The sequence below is a fragment of the Daphnia pulex genome, chromosome 11 (genome assembly GCF_021134715.1).
Source record: "Daphnia pulex isolate KAP4 chromosome 11, ASM2113471v1".
NCBI classification, from domain to species: Eukaryota; Metazoa; Arthropoda; class Branchiopoda; order Diplostraca; family Daphniidae; genus Daphnia; species Daphnia pulex.
The window spans coordinates 756,829-776,429 of record NC_060027.1 but is presented as its reverse complement, the minus strand read 5'-3'; the positions used below and the strand labels follow the sequence as shown (position 1 = coordinate 776,429).

Below are 19,601 nucleotides of genomic sequence, written 5' to 3'. Positions count from 1 at the left end.
TTTTCTTTCTGGTCTTTCTCGGTTTGTGTTGATGGAATCGTCGTCAAAAAGCGATTTCACACACACAGCCCACAAAACACAATGGCAATCTGCCGCATCAGCAACAAAAAATGACAATCAGTTTCTTTTTTTTGTGTGTGTGTGTTGTTTTTTTTTTTCATTTTTGGGTAAATTTTTGGTCGGGATCCAAACAGGGAACGATCGTGCCTGACGTGCCGACTAAAAAGCACGAGGACAAATCAATCACAATTGCAAAATAAGTGAAAGAGAAATGGGGGCAAATTCCTGGCGGAGAATTGGCAACGTCGCCTGTTGACAGCAGACGAGAAACGAACAACAAATTGACGGTGCGTAAACAACATTTTTTGGTCAGTTCGTCTTTCCGCTGCTGGGACTTTTAATCAATCGAATCTTTTCGACCAACTTGGCGAGGCGAGCAACCATTTAAGGTGAGGCTGATTTCGTGCGTGTCAACTTTCATTTCGTTTCGCTGTTGTGCAGAATCTCTCTGGGGGGAATGTCAGGCATTTGTCTGTGACTCCTGGTCCAGAAAGAAACACACAGGGCTGTGGTAGTGGCTGACCGGTTCCATTCAACATGGCACATTCGTTTTCCACCAAAAAACTCGCTCCTCCCTTTTCCGTTAGATCTTTTAAAATGCCGTTTGTACTATCCTGGAACACTCTCACTGTGCGTCTGTATCGATCAGCTTCGCCATTGGTCGGTTGCGTTTCAAGCCCTGACGTCGTCCACCTATTTTCGGCACGATGACATCACGTTTCCCCCCCCCCCCCCTTGGGCTGGCCACACGTCATGACGTCACATCTTATGAATTCGAATCTACATACGAAATGACAAGAACAACACCTTTTTTAGGTGTAGACTCTCACGATGCCAGATTGCCAGGCATGGCGGCATCCATCAACCACATCGCCGATCAACTTTTATTATTATTCCTACCAAACCAACGCCTTTTTATTTTTCGTCGGGAAAAAAAATCAATTGGTGCGTGTGTGTGTGTGTGTGTTTGCGTAGACACGGGTCGGGGCGTTGTCTGGAATGTTGGGGTTCGTTATTGTGTCTGGAGAGAAGTTTATTTTTGTGACAAGTTGAAGAGTGCAGCTCTCTCTAATTAGAATGAAACAACAAAAAATTAAGGAGACTGGCACACACCAAATTGGCCCAGTAGAAATTTTACAATTCCCTTTTTTTTTTTTAATTAAAATTTGTTTTTATTTTTCTTCTCTCGAATGTGCACAAATTCCTTTTTGATTGAGTCATTTCGATAATTTTGGGGGGTCTTTTATCGTCCGGATGAGTCAAGTCCGCTCCATCACACTTTTCTTCTTCTTTCTTTCTTCTTTTTTCTCATTTCCGAGTTGTTTCGTTCCGTGTGGGAAGTCCGGTTTAAAACTTCGCGGCTCGGCTGGAATCCCGTTGGATCGAAGTTGCTAGACGCTCCGAGAAGAGAAAAATACCCAAGGAAAAAAAAGATGAAGCGTTTTGGTGCTCCAAGGCGAAAAAAACAAAACAAAAAGGGCGTCTCTCATTTTGGTCCAGCGCCAAAGACGGGCTTTTTTCTCGTCTATTCAGTTATGTGTGTGTGTTATAAACCCCTCCCCCCCCCCCTTACTCCCGCTGCGTCGCCCGGCTATTTCCGAGACCGAGGCTCCCCTTCCAGCGCATTTGTCTTCTATGTGTATAAAAAGGAGAAGAACTCCCGGGACTAACAACCAGACAGTTCCAAACAACAAAGTGCATCAGTTGCTCTCTCTCTCGCTCGCTCTAGCTCTCTCGTACGTTCAAGTCGTCCATTCAGTGCCTTTTGATTCTCTCACGCCAGCACAACACTCCCGAGCTCTACTCCAGCTTCTTCTATTCATTTGATTTCACACGTGTTTACGAATTTCAACAGGTAAACATTGGCAAGCGATCACACATTTTCATTCAGCGATGTTTGTATCGTTTGGGTTATTTCTTTTTTCTTGTTTCCGAGCGTGATTGGAAACTATTTGGTTGCCATGGCAACGGGTTCATTTGAAAAAAAAAAAGAGACATGGCTCTCCGTATGTATGGCCTATGAGCTTACACGCATTTAGCTCTGTGTGTCTGTGTGTGCTGTTGATGTTTGAATACGAGGGGTTTACTCTGTGGGATGAGGTACCACCCCGAGTGTTTGCTCCCCGTCGTGTCTCTTTTCAAGTCCTTTTATGGTCACGTAACCTTGACGAAGCAAGACATTTGGGTGTTGTTTTTCTTTTTAAAAAGAGGCAGGAGAACTCAGCGGGTATTTTCTTACCTGCTGGGGCTGGGCCCGTTGTCGGCTCGGATTAATTCTTCGCTTCTTTTGAGAGACATTCGACGCCACCGCCCCTCCGTTGATTACCTTTACACACACTGACGTCATTTTCTTTTTATCCAACCCCTCCTTTTATTTGTTTGATTGTTTGCACAGGTGTATTTGATTCAAAATGGCCGGCAAGAATATTATCCCCGTCAAGCTGGGCGATTTCAGCGTCCTGGATTCCGAGTTCAACTCGATCCGCGAGCGCTTCGACTCGGAAATGCGCAAAATGGAGGATGAAATGACCAAGTTCCGCTCGGAATTGCTCAATCGCGAGCAGTCGTCGTCGCTCTTTTCACGCTCGTCCACCTCGAGCAGCACCACCTCGTCCACCACCAACAACAGGTAAAGAACCCAACCCAACGCATCATCCATCATCCGCGTGGGTCTTCCGGGAATTGGTTGTTATTTCTTTTAGAAAAACGCTAGACATCACAAATCACCAAAGAGGCCGTTGGCTGTGGAATAACACTTATTAACTATTCATTTTTATTCTCTCTCTTCTTTCTTTCTTTTCTTTTTTTTTTTAATACGAAAACATCTTCGCTGGGAAAATGATCAAAACTTTTTAACCTCCAACAATTGTTGTATAATACGCGCGTCTTATCTTTTGCCCATGGCTTACCATTTATGTTTTAACCCTATAAAAACCAAACAAGCTCTATGATGCCGGGTATGCACATGTCGGAGGCACGCAAGTGGATCGGCGATGTCAAGGAACAAATGACTTCTCAAATGTCCTCTCTTTCTTCCGGCACTTCCTCTCACCTGCACAGGTAAAAACGCGCTACTAATTCAGGCCTTTTTTTCTTTTTAAAACAAAACAGAAAATAACCACAACGCTATTGGAGCTTTATTTATGGTCGGACTTTTGGTCTATTAATAATTGATTTAACATTTGGCGTGTCGCCTTTTAATTTTTAAAATAATAATAATTGAAATGGTCGATTGATGGTTTAGCGCTTTGGCCGCTCCCGCGTCCGATTGGTTGACTGGTCTCCACTCGCCGCTCATTCAAGAGGACGGCGAAGAGAAGAAATTGAAATTGCGTTTCGACGTGGCCCAGTACACGCCCGAAGAGATTGTCGTCAAAACGGTGGACAACAAGTTGCTGGTGCACGCCAAACACGAGGAAAAGTCCGAAACCAAATCCGTCTACAGAGAATACAATCGAGAGTTCCTGTTGCCCAAGGGGACCAATCCCGAATTGATCCGCTCGTCGCTGTCTAAGGTGAAACACTTTCACCTTTTCGTCTTGTATATGTTGTTGCCTCCCCTATGGTTATTTGGTTTTGACCATTTTGGTTCTTTTTGATTCAAACAGGACGGAGTGTTGACCATTGAAGCCCCTCTACCGGCCATCGCTTCTGGTGAGAAAATGATCCCCATCGCCCAGCATTGATGACGCAATTGTTTTCTCTCGAATCCCCTCCAAAAATTCAAAATTTCATTTTTTGTGTGTTAAGAATTCTCAATAATTATTAAACTTTTTTTTTTGTTTGGTTTAAAAATGTGACACTTTTTCGTGGTCGCAAACAGCAGCTTTAAAGGAAAAAAACAAATTTTGATCTATTTATCTCCGGAATCTCATTTTTGTGGAGGGGAAGGGGTTACATTTTAATTAATATTGGATGAACACACCTTTTTTTAAAAAATTCTTTGGCTTTCGTCGTTTTTTTTTTATTTTTGGGCCGCACGCGCTTCATTTGCACAAAATGGAGCCCACCTCTTTTTAAAAAGAATTCTGTCGTGTTGGTGGTGTTTTAAAAAAAAGAAAACAGCATCTGCAAAAAAAAAAAAAAGAGATAAAAATTTTTGTTGACGATATTTGTTCTTTTTTTTTGTATTTTTCACTGCCCAATACACGCAATCACATACACACCAGACCGTAAAACGACCCACTTTTTTGTCTACACGTGACGTGATAACTCCCGCCCCAAAACGCCGGTTCTTTTTATATTTTATTTTCTTAGTATAGACCCGGGGAAGGGACTAGGGCTTTTCCCTTGTCTGAGAAAATAGATAACAGCCTCAAACAGGCATACGAAAAGCGGGGAAATCCCGAACTCAAGTCAGCCAATCAATGGTGACTATGGGAATGGAGACACCGGTGGGGGGGGGGGGATAGGAATGAAAAAAGGAATCGAGCCCTTTTTTCGTCAGTTCATAATCGAATGGCTCATTGTTATGTTCTGTGCTAGTCGTCGCTGGTGATAGAATGTGCTCTTTTGGCTCAGTTTGAGTGTGAAATGCAAATGTTGTAAATCGTCGTTTGTTTTAGTAGTGTTGTGTCATATCTTCTCCCGACATGCCGAAGCGAAAGTCACCGCAGACGTTGGTGTCGGAATGTTTGAAAACCGTCTCCTGTTCGATTGAATGGTTCGCGTTGCATCATTACCCACAATTCAACTACCTCAGTAAAACTAACCAAATTTCGTCATCTCCTTTTTTTCCTGAATTGCGTAATTTTTATCAACTTTATTTTATTATACACTTCCTATTTGTGATTGTAATAGCCAGTGATTTAACTGGCCAGATTTTCAATCGCTTGAAAACTATTCCGGGGTTATCCGCTAGTCACTTTCAACTGGCTTTAACGGACCATTTGAATGAAATTGACCTTTCCAATCCGTATCAGCACGACAGTTGGGATTATTACATCGACATCGCACTCGGTATCATTTGTCGACGTAAACCGGTAGATCAGTTACATAAATGTTTGTTATCGCTTTTCCTTCAATTGTTTTTATTTCTTATTCCTTTTAGAATTTGTTGCGAATTAATTTATCCAACGTCCTCCGCATTCCGGATATTTTCTGGACTGACATTGTCCCCTCGCTGGATTACCTTCGAGTCATTAGTCTCCGTTCGACCAACTGCGCCGATCAACAAGTTCTCACCCTCATCAAACACTGTCAGAATTTAAGGTAAATTATTCTTTCCGTTAATATGTTCGTTTAATCGGAATTAAAATTAAAAACAGGGAATTGGACCTGTCGCTGTGCGAACGCGTTACCAATTGGAGTGTGTCGAATTTGTGCCAGGAGTCGGCAGTCGGGATCAAGCTTCAATTACTGGACGTCATGCAAACCCAGGTGGACGAGCGTGGCATTCGATCCGTTGTGCAACGATGTACCGGGCTGAGCAGCCTCAAATGGCGCAACACAATCAACGCTCTGGGGCAAATTTATCGAGATCTGGCTTCCGGAACTAGCACGTCGCACATCACTACTCCGCCCAGCTATTCCCTGCATCAGCTGATCAGTGACAGTTCATATCGACTGTACAGTTTACAAGGTGCCGTCCAGCTCTGCCGCCAGGCCGTACAAGTTGGTGATACTTTCAATGAGTTTGTGCGTTCCTTCTCTATTAATTGTGTTACATCTTATCCGGACACCAGGTGATCATCGATGGTCCGTCGCTACTGCTGGCCGAAGAGCTTCAAGCGCTGGAACATTTGCACTGCCTGCGGGAGCTGCGGGTCGTGCTGGGCAGTCACACAAGGTCTGAGCTTCTGCTGGAATTCCGCGAAGGTTTCGATTCGATTTTAACGAAACACGGATCGACCCTGCAGCACTTGTCAATCGGCCGGATTCGTCACGTTGACCTGGAACGGATCGCCCATTCCTGCCACCAACTCACTTCGTTATCTCTGGAACTCAATCACAGCTACAGGGAGACGACGACCGACACTAGGACGACCATTCAATCTCTTTCCAAATTAAATGTCTCCGTTCGCGATCGCAAATCAAATGAAGATTCCCACCACGACGTCCCCGCTTCTTGTCTGGCAGCCCTTACTGCATCGCCCGGCATCAGACACATTAAAATAACGGCCAGTCAGAACATGAGCGATGCCATTTTGTCCGAAAGTCTCGTCGGCCATGATCTCGATAGTCTCGAATTGGAATCTTGCTCAAATATTTCCATGAGGAGTCTCTGGTCCGTCATCCATCATTCGAAACGTTTGTCGAACCTGAAAGTCTATCGCTGTCAATTAGTCGTCGATAGCGAAATCGCCGAGCTTCACAGGATGATTGAAGAGCAGCGCTGGGATCTAGACGTGGATTACTATCCCGATAGCTGAATGGATGACCAAAGGCACTCTGCTGGGACTTGCACCAAATTTTTCGTATTGTTGTTGTTCGAAATGATTTTTTTCTTTTAGATAATTTCCAATTGAATTTGTGAAATTATTAGTTGAACTAATTTTAATTTGCGCTCAAGTGACACAGCTCAAGCTCAATCGAGACTTTGAGCGCACCTTTCACATAGGTTTTGAATTTTTAAAATGTAATGTGTATAACAATGTCTATTCTTTTGAATAAATATTGTATTGCAAGTTTAGTATGACAACGCTCTTCGTCTCTCGCTTCTTCTTCAAAGTCAAATAACAATGGTTAAATAAAGGATGTGGTTAACAAGATGGATAAGAAGTTGCCGTGGATTGCTCTTATCCCCCTTCGCTTCCGAAAAGGAATCCGGCTAGAGGACTTGCCGGAAAATCCAGTCCGGAATAGAGGTCTATCATCCTGTGTAGAATTGCAAAGTGATTTCTGACATCTGGTGAGCGTCTGAGTGACTGAACAGTACATGAACAAGATTTCGTGTCGTCTGCTAGAGTCACACGTCACTGTCACATTAGCTGCTCGTTTGTTCATAATTTCGAACCCATCTAAAGATAATTTTCAACGACTTTGAGGTAATTTTGAGTGATTAATGGCTGTGGATTTTGAAAATGTGTTTCTTTTGTTGGGTGTCCGACATACGAAGAAAAAAAGAAATTGAAGAAATTTCTAAATTTAAAACCACGTGGTAAACGTTTCCATTATTTGTTTTTTCTTAAATTAATATTACTAATTTGAAAAATGATTTAATCATTTTCAGAGAATAACTGGCGAGGCTACGGCAGCTTCTTCTGGATACTCATCCGTGCTGTTCGGCACAATTAAATGTAAGTTATTCTGACTGCATCTCCTACCGCTCCTACTTAACAGCTACAAGAAATGAGCTGTAGGAACACCTACACAAGATTTGAGGTAAGGGTGTGCTTCTCTGCTAGAGCGGACATTGTTCTCATGTTATTACTGATTAACGTTTCTTTTTTCTGACGCTAGACCGCATAGCCTTTGATCATTTTCCACTCAGTTTTTATTACGTTTATACTTTGCACATTTCTGAACAAAATTCTCGGTGGAAATTTTGGGTGATGGCTTTCAGTTTCTGTCACAACAAAGCTCACTTGGTTTTCTCATTTCTGTCAGTAGTTTAGTAAATATTCATCTGACGCACAAAAGAACCGCATATTCGTGATCCTCGTCAAATTTGTTGTAAAGTTAATTTTTTTTGTCTACGTACGTGTACTTCCGGTTTCGGGAATTATCCTAGAAAAATCGCGATTTTGACCAAATTTTGGATTTCGTTAGAATTACACCTAATCGACATCAAATTTCACGGAGATCACGAATATGTGGTTTATTTTGCCAGCAGCTCAATGGTTAAGGCGCTATCGCTTACTTCCGGTCTACTTCCGGAAAATTTTCATAAAACTAGCAAGTGAGCTTTGTTCTCTGTACTATTCTCAAGATTTCAAGCTAGATTTAGGCAAATACAAGTGCACCGTTCAACTTATATCGGTAGCCTATCTATAAAACTGAATTGCTTAAGTTACATGGCAGTGGTTTGCTGACAGTAGAACTCCAAAGACAGTAGAACTCTACCGACAATTGAACCCCACATTTGAAATATTTAAAATTCAATGGAGTTCTATTGTCGAACATGAAAGTAATGAAATAATTTATTGGAGTTCTATTGTCGCGTAGTTGAGTTCTACTGTCGGGCACTGGAGTTCTATTGTCGGGTATTTTTAATAATATTTAAAAAGGATTTCTTATCTCTTTGGAGTTCTACTGTCGTTGGGGTTCAACTGTCGCATACAAAGAAATTTCAAAAATTATTAAAAATATTGGGGTTCTTTTGTCGGTGGAGTTCTTCTGTCTTTTTAGTTCTACACTTTTAGGTCGCCATAGCCATACCGATATCACTAGTGGCGGTGAAAACATTTTTCGTACCCTATTTATGTAATATTTTTTTGCAAAGCAGTAATGTTTTTGTTATTTATAATTATTTATTTAAAAGATCCAATCCATCCGTTCCGTAGGTGGACCGTGGAGGTATCTTTTGGCTGTCGGTAGGTGGCTAAAATCATGTCCCGCAGCCACCAGGTGACGCGAGTGTCTTTGTGAGGACGAAATTTTCGCCATTGTTTCCCGAGACGCTGACTGAAAGTGTATTCCAAATTCATTACGGAATTGCGGTGTCAATTGACATTTTCATTCATGAAATTAAATGGGTAAATTCTTGTTTGGATCTCTTAAATTTAATTAATTAATTAAGATGTCTGTCTGAATTACAGGCTATCTGGCATAAAATTTCCACTTGGCCAAATGATCTGACATACTGCCTGATTCTGGTCATTCACGAGGTGAAACTGCTGTCCATTTTGCCGAAATGTCGTCCATTGTTAGCTATACCTGTACGGCTGTACGTGTCTCATCTCGTGCAGAAACCCTTCATATGCTGGTAAAGTAATTTTGTTGATTAATTTCCCTGCAATAATGTGTAATAGATTTTATTAGTTGATGTACAGGTTGGAGATCCCTTTGGTTAACTGTTGCAGAATTTGCGAACACGACAAAGTCTGAGCTTCGTGGATGTCTATCATTAACATGATTTTATTGCAGCCAGCTGGTGAAAGGTGTGTGAGTTGAGATGAGCTGCCATTGCTGCATCCAGTTTATCGAGCTGGTGTTATCCCGAAGTGTCACTGCAGGAAGACTTTAAATTGGTAATTGAGATTATTTGTTGTAACTTTGCAATTCTTGGGGTTTTTTTAAATTTTGTATTCAACTTACAAGTCAACTCTGATCTATTGTAGAAATTAGCGGTAATATTTCTTTCTTCCAAATAATTGTTTTTTTGAAAAGATGGCCACATGGTTGTTCAGTTTCCACTGAGTTAACAATTGTCTTGATCAAACTAGAACAAAAATTTCGACTCAGTATTACCAACTCATTGGAATTAGAAGTACATAATTCTATTTTCTTCTGGTTCAATCTAATTTCAAATATGCCAATGGAATCTTGGAAACATTTCTGATGTCACATTTTTTACACAATTTCTTTTACATCCCAAGTTTGATCATTAAATATAATTTCCTTTCATTTTTTCCCTTAGGACTTGGTGATACTTCAACTGTGCTGTTGCTGTTCAATGTGCAGTGGTTTTGCAGCCTGTTTCCAGTTGAGAGATGTAATTTATGCAGGATTGAAGAAAAAGAACTGAAGTAGCTGTCACATCCGGGTTGCTGTCTTGAAATCATTTTATTTTTGTTTTTTGCTCTGCCATTTATTTCTTGTGTTGAGTACTTGAAAATGGTTCATCTGTCGTCTTTTGCGTTTTCACTTCTGAGTATACCATCTGCAGTATACGACTGTGGCAAACTGATCATATGTCAGTTTTGATACAGTCGACAACTGCTAGATTAAATTCCGGCTTTCTGCACCAACAAAATAATAACGGCACATGTTATTATCGCGGTTGGGAAAGTCACAGGCCCCCCCCTCCCTGGGGGCCAAAAATTATATATGTGGTTGTGTTAAAATAAATAAACAAATTAAATAAATGTAAAAATTGTTTTAATATTATAAACAAATAAAATATGGGATAAATGATCATCGCCAATTTTTTGCGAAAAAGACTTAGTAAAAAATAATAAATGGTGGTTGTTTTTAGCAAATTTTAGAATTTAATAAAAATTTGGGCTGGATATTTATAAATATTAAAAATGGTGTGAAAATTTGGGCTGGAAATTGTGAACAAAAAAAGTTAGCTATTCATGATAGATGTAAAGAAAAGGCAGAATTTAATAATAATAATGTGAACACAGCAAAAACAATTTTGATTTCAATAATTTATTTTTTTTACGATATCATGTTATTGATTAAAAGCGTTATGTTAAAGGATTGTTATGTTAAAGGATTGTTATGTAGGCGGTAGTGTTAGCTGGATCATTAAAGTCTGTGGTTTAACTTTTCTTTCACATGGAAAATATAAAACCTCATTGCAAACTCCCCATTCAATCATGACACTCCTGGTTTTCACACAACTAGGCAACAGAGAACATTTTGTTTACTTAGGGAAAAGGGACAATAGATTTGCAGTTTTAGTTGGTCTAAATATAAATAATTCATCCATCTTGAAGTTAAGTAACCTCTTCTTAGCTTCACCAATGGATCAAGTCTGGAACGGCGGCATACGATTGCACTGAAACGAGAACGGACATTTAATTACAACTCAAAATCAAATAAAACTTTTCATCCAGCATTACCTTATCATGTGTACAGGTAGCAAGACAACCACTAACAAAATGCCAGACAGCCATCATGCAACACCAACCATTTTGCACACAACAGCTCAACACAGCATGGACAGGCACCAACATGGTATTTTGAAGTCTGATGTTGAACTGCAAGTCTGCAGAAGATCCATTTCAGTGAATCTCTCGATCAGAAAATGACTGCCACACCGCTGCACACCAGACATCCCCACCATTAACAGCTTCAACACCCAACTGACTAAGGAATCGTACAAAACAAAAGAACATAAGTTAACCAAAAACATTTTCAAACAAATAAAAAAAGGGAAATTCAGTTCTGTGTAAGAAAAGCTTAGTTAAAGAAAATTGTTAACTTTTCACAAGATGATAAATATCTTTTGACAAAGGCTCTTATTTTAAGCAGTTAGTAATTGTCAAATCTCGTCAAAATCAAAGTTTTATGCCCAACTGATTTCTAAGCAAAGAACAGACTACAATTTAAGCAAAATGCAAACCCACTCAACGTGTCTTTCAAGTAATTGTTACCATTTCAGATTCCTGTTGTCTTACCATTTTCATCTCACAACCTGGTAGAGAGCCCTCATTACAGATTCTTGTTGTTGACACTGCATATTAAGAACAATCTCCACCAACCTGTCACAATATAAATTAGATTAGTAAGAGAAACTTTTCAAATTATTCTTAACTAAAATGCATGTTTACGCAAGCTTGATTCAAGTTCTGTTTAAGAAAAGCCATCAGAAACTCATTAAAATACTGTACTCAACATTATTACTGGTACCGTTCAAAAGTACTTTGGCATGAGACGAAACGTGCAACATGCAGCAAGAGACGACATTTTAAACAAGTGTAAAAATACAACAGGCCACATGGAATTGGCTAGTTTAAATTTAAGGCCATGTTACCCGTAAATTAACCATAAAAACATTTGCATAAATAACTAGAAGTCTAGAACAGGAATTACCTTTTTTTATTGAAGAACATTGTCAGGAAAAAGAGTACCCAGCAATGATGACTAGAGTAACCTTCTCGGCCAGCGGTTCGAAAGAGAAAGAATGATAATAGGTTTCTCCTCTAAAAGTCTAAACTATGGTGACCCCCCCTCCTCTACCAACACACTACGGCTGAATAGTTCAATCCCTAAACACACAAAATATTTAGCGACCTAGTGACAGCCCTTAGCATCCACGGACGATAGATGGGACGGAAAATAAAAACCCAAAATATTCGTCATCTCCGGGAAATAGATTTAGTAAAAAAAAAAAAAAAACAATTATCGAAAAAATTAACAAGTGAGCTTTGTTGGTGGAATAGTTATCGTCAGTCATTACCAAAAAGTTACCAAACAATAACTGCCGATACATTTTTACAGGGCTGTGCAAAGTAGCTGAAAATGATCAAAGGACCAACGCTATGATAATAAAACCATCGTTAGCCAAAAGAAACGTACGATTGCTTAATGTTGTTATGCTTACAGAATGTCTATGATAACAATCACGCCACTTTAGCACACCTTCTTACTTTTAACGATGTTCCAGTAGACTTTGTCTTTTTATGTAGACAGCAGCGGTCTCTGCTGCCTACTACAAGAATAAAGCATTCCGAAATTTTCTTTGGTGTCCGGAAAAGCAAAAGCGTGTTATCACGCTTCATACTTTAATCGCTAATGCCAAAAAATAAAGGTGTACAATCCGAGAATATTTCTGCCTTTCTACGTCTCTTAACTTTTAAGAAAATGAAATTAACGTTGCCAACTTGTGCAACAACATCAAGTTGTTGCTTGCCTTAAGTTTATGTTTAGGAAACACCGAATGCAACAATGAAGTGATTCCCGCCTTTATCCGTATAAGTATCCTTCAAAAGCTATTATCAGATTGTTGACACCTGCCAAGAATTCCCTAATTTACCAGGAAGAGAATAGGGACGTTCGAAGAGTGTTGGAGTAATCTATTGTTTGTGTTGATGTGCCCGAAAATCATCTTTTAAAATGCGAATTAATATGAGTGTCCGACTAAACTTTTTGCTTCCCAGTATTTTCAGGAGTTAACCCATTTTCCTTTAGTATTCTAGCTTTACCTTTAATTGAATTTGTTTCTCGTTAGTTCACATCCACAACCCCGGGAAATTACCATTCTAGAATTACAAGTCTTCTTAAAGGAAAGACGTCTTTGTTAAGACCACAGATCATTTAGACATTGGACAAATACAGTTGTTGTCGTGGTTATGAGAAGCACCTATCATTTATTCATCCATTTCAATTAAGAATTGAAGCAAATCCAGTCGACAAAAAGTTCAATGCCTTATAAAAACGTTGACCAGAGTAAAATTGCAACAAACTCAATTTCTTTACTCTGTTGCTGATTAAAAAGCTTAAAGACGAAACTAAATGACATTTTCAATGATGGATACTTCAAACCCGTTACACAGCAAACACATCTTTGTGGAATATCAACTGATTAATTTACTTCTTCTTTCCTGCCTTTTCAGCGGCCTTGGTGACCTTTCCTTGCGACAAATCCTGCATTTATACAAATTATTAATAATAATATTTGATTATTCGTTGTATAAAAACTGAAATTTACCTTGAAGTTGACCGATTTGATAACACCGACAGCGACCGTTTGTCTCATGTCACGGACGGCGAAGCGACCCAATGGAGGGAAGTCAGAGAATGACTCAACGCACAAAGGCTTGCTGGGAACCAAGGTGATCATGGCAGCATCACCAGACTTGATGAATTTGGGGTTCTCCTCGGTGGTCTTACCGGTACGACGATCGCATTTCTCCTTGATTTCGGCGAATTTGCAGGCAATGTGGGCGGTGTGACAATCCAACACGGGGGTGTAACCGTTACCGATCTGGCCGGGGTGGTTCAACACGATGACCTGAGCGTAGAAGTCAGCGGCACCCTTGGGGGGATTGTTCTTTGAGTCACCAGCGACGTAACCACGGCGCAACTCCTTGACGGAGACGTTCTTGACGTTGAAACCAACGTTGTCACCTGCAATCGGCACAATTATTAGCTGAAGGTGGGAAAACAAAATTACTAATTAAAATTTACCAGGACAGGCCTCCTCGAGGGCTTCGTGGTGCATCTCAACAGACTTGACTTCAGTGGTCAGCTGGCAAGGAGCGAAGGTAACAACCATACCAGGCTTGATGACACCAGTCTCAACCCTGCCGACGGGCACTGTACCAATACCGCCGATCTTGTAGACGTCCTGAAGGGGCAGACGGAGAGCCTTGTCAGTAGGGCGAGAAGGTGGGAGGATAGCATCCAAAGCTTCAAGCAGAGTCTTGCCTGTAAAAAAAATTAATGCTTAATAATATACTTCTGAGCTGTCCAAGAGCCAAATAGAGAATTCACCATCAGCTTTGCCTTCTTTGCGCTCAACAGCCCATCCCTTGTACCAGGGAAGGTTGCCGGAAGCCTCAATCATGTTATCTCCGTGGAAACCAGAGATGGGGACGAAGGGAACAGTGACGGGATTGTAACCAATCTTCTTGATGTAGCTGCTGACTTCTTTCTTGATTTCCTCATAACGAGCCTCGCTGAAAGGTGGCTCAGTGGAATCCATCTTGTTAATACCAACAATCAACTGCTTGACTCCCAAGGTGTAAGCCAAGAGAGCGTGCTCGCGGGTCTGTCCGTTCTTGGAGATACCGGCTTCGAACTCACCGACACCACCAGCAACAATCAAGACGGCGCAATCAGCCTAAACATCCAATGGAAAAATTAATACAGGATGATTGTAAAATTATAAAAATTTTCGATTATACCTGGGAAGTACCAGTGATCATGTTCTTGATGAAATCACGATGTCCTGGGGCATCAATGATGGTGACATAGAACTTGGCAGTTTCAAACTTCCACAGGGCAATGTCAATGGTGATACCACGCTCACGCTCAGCCTTGAGTTTGTCCAACACCCAGGCATACTTGAAAGAGCCTTTGCCCATCTTTCAAAAGACAGTGGTTATAAATCTTGACTGATATTTAAGAAAATATTGTAACTTACTTCCTGAGCTTCCTTCTCGAACTTTTCGATGGTACGCTTGTCGATTCCACCACATTTGTAAATTAAGTGACCAGTGGTTGTCGACTTGCCAGAGTCCACGTGACCGATGACGACAATGTTGATGTGAGTCTTTTCTTTGCCCATTGTGGAGTGAAGACTTTAATGATTTTTTTAAAGATGTACAGATACAAAGCGTAAGATCTAGAGAACACATTGGATTACAGTATTTAAAAAAGTTTAAAAATCATACAACATTGACTAGATAGATTACCTGACTGAACAGACGGCTTGAAGCGAATGATAGATAACGAGATTTCAGTGAAAGAAGAAAACACATGGCTGCGTTGACAGATTGTTCTTATTGCCAAATTTACAAATTGAAGTTTAAGTATTAAATTTGTATATTTCACTGTGTATGAATAAAAATGTACAAAAAACTAATGATTTAAACGAATTAAACGAATTTTATTTAAAAGCATTACATAAAATAAGTAAATTTATTATAAATTGAATTGCACTATATTATATGACAAATTCTATTGAAATATGGCAACGTCTAACATGTCTTTCTGACAAGCATTTTTTGGCACGAATGAAAATAAAATAAACAAAATTATTTAGTTCAGTTGGCGTTAAAAAACAAACAATTTATTTGTCGAAGAAATTCTTAGAACTCTATAACACTTTGAAGGTTTCTTTCGGGTTGTTTACTTTATTCTCATTACGGGAAAACTGCTTCAAAAAATTTCGGGAAAAATGGAAAAATTTTAAATATAGAAAAAATACAGGTTGTGAAAAAACTTGCTACTGACTACTGAGTTGAATATCTATTCATTAACGTGCCCTTAAAGTTAACTGTTATCACAATCAAATGATATTTTCATCCTTATTTGAATTTAGCATTGGAATTTAGATGCGTTTCAAGGATCAATTGGTATCTGCTACCAGTAACATAGCTATGCTGCTACCTTACTATAAAATGGTATTCATTGATTAAAACATTTAAATCAGGAAGGTTTTTGTTTAAATACTTATCTGTGACAAGTTTTTGTCAGTCTTCTAAAGAAGGCCTACACTTTTAGAAAAAATTCTGATAAAATGTATCTGATAACTGATAGTGTGCAACATGGTGTTTAAAGCAGATTATAAGTTAATAAGCATCTTATTTAGTAAGTTATTTCATCTTTTGGTCATATGCTTTAGAAATTCATACAATATGTGATTATTTTATTTTTTAACGCGACGCGACGCTTACGAATTTACTATTTCGGAATAGCGGAAGTGCAGAATGCAAATGGCGCCGAAGGCATATCGCGCATTATCAACGGCAACTCTGTACGTGCACGTGTTTTTTTCATAAATAGAATTAATTATTTAGGTTGACTTGTGTGCCAATGTTATTAAATCAAACGATTTTATGATAATTATAGTTGATTTAAATACCTTTAAGTTTGTATTCGAGGTTCGTTAAAGATGAACTTTCCGACCCTCAAACGTGGGGGAGTCGTCAAGAGTTCAGTTGCTGCTCAGTTTCAGTTGGCTTGCAAGTAACAACGTCAACAGAGAGGTTGTGTCTGTGAAAACCGCAGGTTCTGATATCTTGAGTTCCACGAGTGATCCACTTAAACTCGTAACAGTCGAATTAATTTACAACAAGTAAAACTTGAATTTCTTATCGTTTAAACTATTAAGTATGAGCTTGTCTGAAAAAATAAGGTTTGTTTCAGACATGAGCGGCCAACGTAATGATTCTGAGTACTCGGGTTCTCAGCCAACAGGAGTACTAGACGATCAGGAACATGCTGGAAATTCTGAATTTGAGAAACATGACGAGAAGACCGCCAACATGTATTGTTTTTTGTTTTTTTGCCCATCTCAAATTGAATGCCATTAAATCTATTCTTGCGTTCGATTTATAGGGGAAATCCTCTAAATTCTAACATGCAACCGATGGACGAGTACCCCACTGACGAGTCGTACGGTATGTTCTTTCAAGGTAGGAAACAATACTACGATCACTGAAAATAACAACTAAATTCTGCGTTTCTAATAAGACGCTTTTAACGCGGTTAACACGGAGATGGAAAAATACTACTCGTGCCTGCAAAAGATGGAAGAGAAAGAAGCTTCTGTGCAAACTGAAATCGTAACGAAGACCGAAGAAATGAATAAACTAAGTCGAATTCTACGTGGTAAAAGAGATAGTGCTTTGCAAGCCATCGGGCAATTGACGACGAAGCGTAACAATGCTCAGAATTAAAGAAATCAAACACAAATTTACTGTCTACTATCTACATGAAAAGTTAAAGGCTAACAACTTTTGCTTTCGTTTTTTTTAAGTTGCCTTTCGTTCCATTCTAAACCCCGAAGAATAAAGACTCACCCTTAAAAATGAAGCTTGTTATTTCTCGGCAATTGATGTGTGTTTGAGCTTTTAACTTTACTTTATTTCCTGTTATATCAGACGTACAAAAAATCCACAGTGTAAAGGTGCAAAATTGGCATCTGGTGGGAGCTCACGAATTTCTAAGGTAAATTGCTGAGCGGTTTGGTTATTAATTGGTTTTCATTGAAAAACTGCTCCACAGGTTGTTAGGGGAAGTGTAAAGAGGGTGGTGAATTGATCCTTCTCGCAGTAACCGTTATTAGATTGAAGGTTGAATAATTTTTATTCATACCGACTCTTAAAAATGGTTGCCAGGTTGCCCATGGGATCCCAAGCAGGCAGGACAGTTGGCTCGACATTGCAGATTTGCAATATATCGTCCGGCACGAAGCGTTTGTCCACTACTACCTCAAATACAAATTGTTCGAACCATTCTTGGGTAATGAGAAGATAACCTTTTTCTCCGCGATCGTCACCCCAGCTATTTTCCACGCGCCATTTACGCGGTTGCTTGGTATCTTTGTCGAGAGTGACAGCAGTGATCAGCATGGCGTGAGTCATCAAAGAATCACCAAAGATTAGACGGTCAGCCTTTGAAAGACCGGTGTAAACTTCCACGCCAAACACAGAGGGGTAATCATGTCTTATAAAGAAAAATAAGTGGTTTTTAAAATCAAATTATCTACAAAAATGACGAAATCGAACAACACGAAACTCACATTTGTAAATCCTCGATTCCATGTTTGGCTGAAAATCTTTTGGAAACTTCGCAACCAAGCCAAACACCTTCATTGGCTTCAATAGATTGAGTAGCCAACTGGGCCAATACCTCGATAGGCTGATTGATGTAGAAGGTTTTTCGCCCACCTACCATGTTTCCCAGACAATCCACTGTGTAACCTTTTTCGTAAAATTTAATAACAAATGAGATCAATATGAATATTAAACACATTAATTCGATTCTTACCTTTTCCGAAAGGATTGCTCGGGCGTGGATCCGACACAAGGCAAATCTACAGAGAATAGGAATAAACAATCTTGTTGAAACTGCTGTTCGACGAACGTTAAGTAATAACCTTGTTTTCCACATTGTACAAGGACTTCACGAAATTTTCGTAAAATTGTTTGGGCTCCATATTTTCCACAACACAGTATTGCTTTGTTTTATCGTAGTATTCCCAAGTAAACCTGGTTAGGCGTCGAATAGGATATGTGTAGTGGTTTATATTCTAACAATGTTAATCATTTTTATTACGTTTTCGGTGGGATTCCCAAGCAAATGGCAATAATTCGGTAGATGTTTTGCATAAATTCTTCAATGCTTTCGCGAATTTTTTCTTGGGGTAAACCTTCAGTTACCATGTCTTGCAGAAGCTTAGCATACTCGCGCAACTAAACCGGAAAGAACATAGTTCTTGTAACTTGCAAACAATATTTGTTTAAGCCGAATACCTTGCTTTTCAAAATTGAATTCATCCGTAAACTGGATTCGCTGCTATACGAATCAGGAAAACATTTTTTTGGCATGACTCCATAGCGAGTAACCAAATTCACAAGCATGTCCCATTGGCCTCCATCACTAGTTGGATCCTGAAATAAAAAACATTTAAACTGCTCAATATCTGATTCATAAAATGAACTTGTTAACTGTTATACCTGAAGTAGGAAAGCAAAAAGTCTTCCTTCAACTTTTTCTCCTCGTTTAGCAACATCAACCACAGTATTTAGAAAAAAATTGCACCTCTCAACCTAATCAAGTCACTTTGCTTAGATATTATATTCTTAGCTCTAGCTAAAATATTTTACTTTATCCCAGAAAAAGAGATGAGCTTGACTAAACTCAAACTCCTCCAGATTGTACTGCTTAACAAAAGGAATTCTCATAGCATTTAATAGAGCAAAAATCCAGCACCTTCCTGAGCTTTTTTGATTGGTCATAGGCTTTACTTCATCAACCTTATTGAAAAAAAATTGTACAGTGGAATGAAATGTTTTGAAATTTTGAATGAAAATGAATACTTTGTGAGTGAACACATGCTGAATTTCTTCCAAACGTTTCCTAGACAAGCACATCTCAAGTGGATCATACTTGGTGCAAGCATTTTGAGCAAGAAGATTCTTTGCATCTTTGTAAAAGCTATTATTAAGCATTTCGAGAATATCAGAGGTCAAATCTATAAGACGAAGAGAAATAAATAATATTGAAATTTTGTAAAAATAATACCAAAATATATTTCCAATTAACTCACTGAGTGTCATGTTGCCAACCACTTATTGCACCAATTGATTTCTTTGATAAGTTATGCTGTTTAAAATGTTTACACTGTAAGCAACTTCGTCGTTATATCTCCAAAGAATTCAGAAACACTCACCTAAACAATTCGATGACAGATAGCGGGGTATCGAAAAATGCCTTGGGCATTTTTTGTCGTCTGCCGATAAACAAAGCCTCTT

At 39.3% G+C, this 19,601-nt stretch overlaps 5 protein-coding genes and 2 long non-coding RNA genes across 17 annotated transcripts; 4 read left to right on the top strand and 3 right to left on the bottom strand.

Moving 5' to 3' along the window:
• Positions 1-303: 303 nt before the first annotated feature.
• On the top strand, positions 304-4,225 carry LOC124207339 (heat shock protein beta-1-like). 5 transcript variants are annotated; one of them, XM_046604744.1, is made up of 5 exons: positions 304-449; positions 2,456-2,689; positions 3,004-3,120; positions 3,305-3,575; positions 3,669-4,225. In XM_046604744.1, exons 2-5 carry the CDS (start codon positions 2,472-2,474, stop codon positions 3,744-3,746), a joined length of 684 nt encoding a protein of 227 aa, XP_046460700.1. In that variant the 5' UTR covers positions 304-449; positions 2,456-2,471; the 3' UTR covers positions 3,747-4,225. The 5 variants fall into 5 exon arrangements, with proteins under 5 accessions (XP_046460700.1, XP_046460703.1, XP_046460702.1 ...); XM_046604745.1 differs by lacking the exon at positions 304-449 and adding an exon at positions 1,725-1,915 and having other exon boundaries at positions 2,456-2,684; positions 3,002-3,120; XM_046604743.1 differs by lacking the exon at positions 304-449 and adding an exon at positions 1,726-1,915.
• A 123-nt stretch (positions 4,226-4,348) lies between these two features.
• Positions 4,349-6,692, top strand: LOC124207333. 2 transcript variants are annotated; one of them, XM_046604734.1, is made up of 5 exons: positions 4,349-4,761; positions 4,861-5,042; positions 5,111-5,271; positions 5,328-5,673; positions 5,745-6,691. In XM_046604734.1, exons 1-5 carry the CDS (start codon positions 4,653-4,655, stop codon positions 6,429-6,431), a joined length of 1,485 nt encoding a protein of 494 aa, XP_046460690.1. In that variant the 5' UTR covers positions 4,349-4,652; the 3' UTR covers positions 6,432-6,691. The 2 variants fall into 2 exon arrangements, with proteins under 2 accessions (XP_046460690.1, XP_046460689.1); XM_046604733.1 differs by having other exon boundaries at positions 4,349-5,042; positions 5,745-6,692.
• Positions 6,693-6,956: 264 nt separating this feature from the next.
• On the top strand, positions 6,957-10,028 carry LOC124207325. Of its 3 annotated transcripts, none has more exons than XR_006879894.1 (6): positions 6,957-7,046; positions 7,232-7,383; positions 8,505-8,696; positions 8,760-8,926; positions 8,983-9,191; positions 9,581-10,028. It is a non-coding gene; the product is annotated as an uncharacterized LOC124207325 (long non-coding RNA). The 3 variants fall into 3 exon arrangements; XR_006879895.1 differs by having other exon boundaries at positions 6,979-7,159; positions 7,232-7,298; XR_006879893.1 differs by having other exon boundaries at positions 6,979-7,159.
• A 259-nt stretch (positions 10,029-10,287) lies between these two features.
• On the bottom strand, positions 10,288-11,864 carry LOC124207324. The gene is made up of 4 exons (XR_006879892.1): positions 11,707-11,864; positions 11,292-11,375; positions 10,734-10,980; positions 10,288-10,669 (listed from the first exon to the last, which is right to left on the bottom strand). It is a non-coding gene; the product is annotated as an uncharacterized LOC124207324 (long non-coding RNA).
• Positions 11,865-12,963: 1,099 nt separating this feature from the next.
• LOC124207323 (elongation factor 1-alpha) lies at positions 12,964-15,166 on the bottom strand. The gene is made up of 7 exons (XM_046604717.1): positions 15,033-15,166; positions 14,762-14,962; positions 14,523-14,702; positions 14,110-14,458; positions 13,804-14,043; positions 13,325-13,743; positions 12,964-13,260 (listed from the first exon to the last, which is right to left on the bottom strand). The coding sequence occupies exons 2-7, from the start codon at positions 14,903-14,905 to the stop codon at positions 13,204-13,206; spliced, it is 1,389 nt and encodes a 462-aa protein (XP_046460673.1). The 5' UTR covers positions 14,906-14,962; positions 15,033-15,166; the 3' UTR covers positions 12,964-13,203.
• A 1,033-nt stretch (positions 15,167-16,199) lies between these two features.
• Positions 16,200-17,153, top strand: LOC124207322. Of its 3 annotated transcripts, none has more exons than XM_046604716.1 (4): positions 16,200-16,417; positions 16,489-16,609; positions 16,681-16,742; positions 16,816-17,153. In XM_046604716.1, the coding sequence occupies exons 2-4, from the start codon at positions 16,491-16,493 to the stop codon at positions 17,019-17,021; spliced, it is 387 nt and encodes a 128-aa protein (XP_046460672.1). In that variant the 5' UTR covers positions 16,200-16,417; positions 16,489-16,490; the 3' UTR covers positions 17,022-17,153. The 3 variants fall into 3 exon arrangements, with proteins under 3 accessions (XP_046460672.1, XP_046460671.1, XP_046460670.1); XM_046604715.1 differs by having other exon boundaries at positions 16,214-16,417; positions 16,478-16,609; positions 16,681-16,757; XM_046604714.1 differs by having other exon boundaries at positions 16,225-16,417; positions 16,681-16,757.
• Positions 17,154-17,186: 33 nt separating this feature from the next.
• LOC124207319 (bleomycin hydrolase-like) lies at positions 17,187-19,580 on the bottom strand. Of its 2 annotated transcripts, XM_046604710.1 has the most exons (11): positions 19,520-19,580; positions 19,397-19,452; positions 19,167-19,321; positions 18,954-19,103; positions 18,804-18,896; positions 18,600-18,737; positions 18,403-18,539; positions 18,224-18,335; positions 18,115-18,160; positions 17,867-18,047; positions 17,187-17,790 (listed from the first exon to the last, which is right to left on the bottom strand). In XM_046604710.1, the coding sequence occupies exons 2-11, from the start codon at positions 19,404-19,406 to the stop codon at positions 17,430-17,432; spliced, it is 1,383 nt and encodes a 460-aa protein (XP_046460666.1). In that variant the 5' UTR covers positions 19,407-19,452; positions 19,520-19,580; the 3' UTR covers positions 17,187-17,429. The 2 variants fall into 2 exon arrangements, with proteins under 2 accessions (XP_046460666.1, XP_046460665.1); XM_046604709.1 differs by having other exon boundaries at positions 19,397-19,562.
• Between the last annotated feature and the right edge of the window lie 21 nt (positions 19,581-19,601).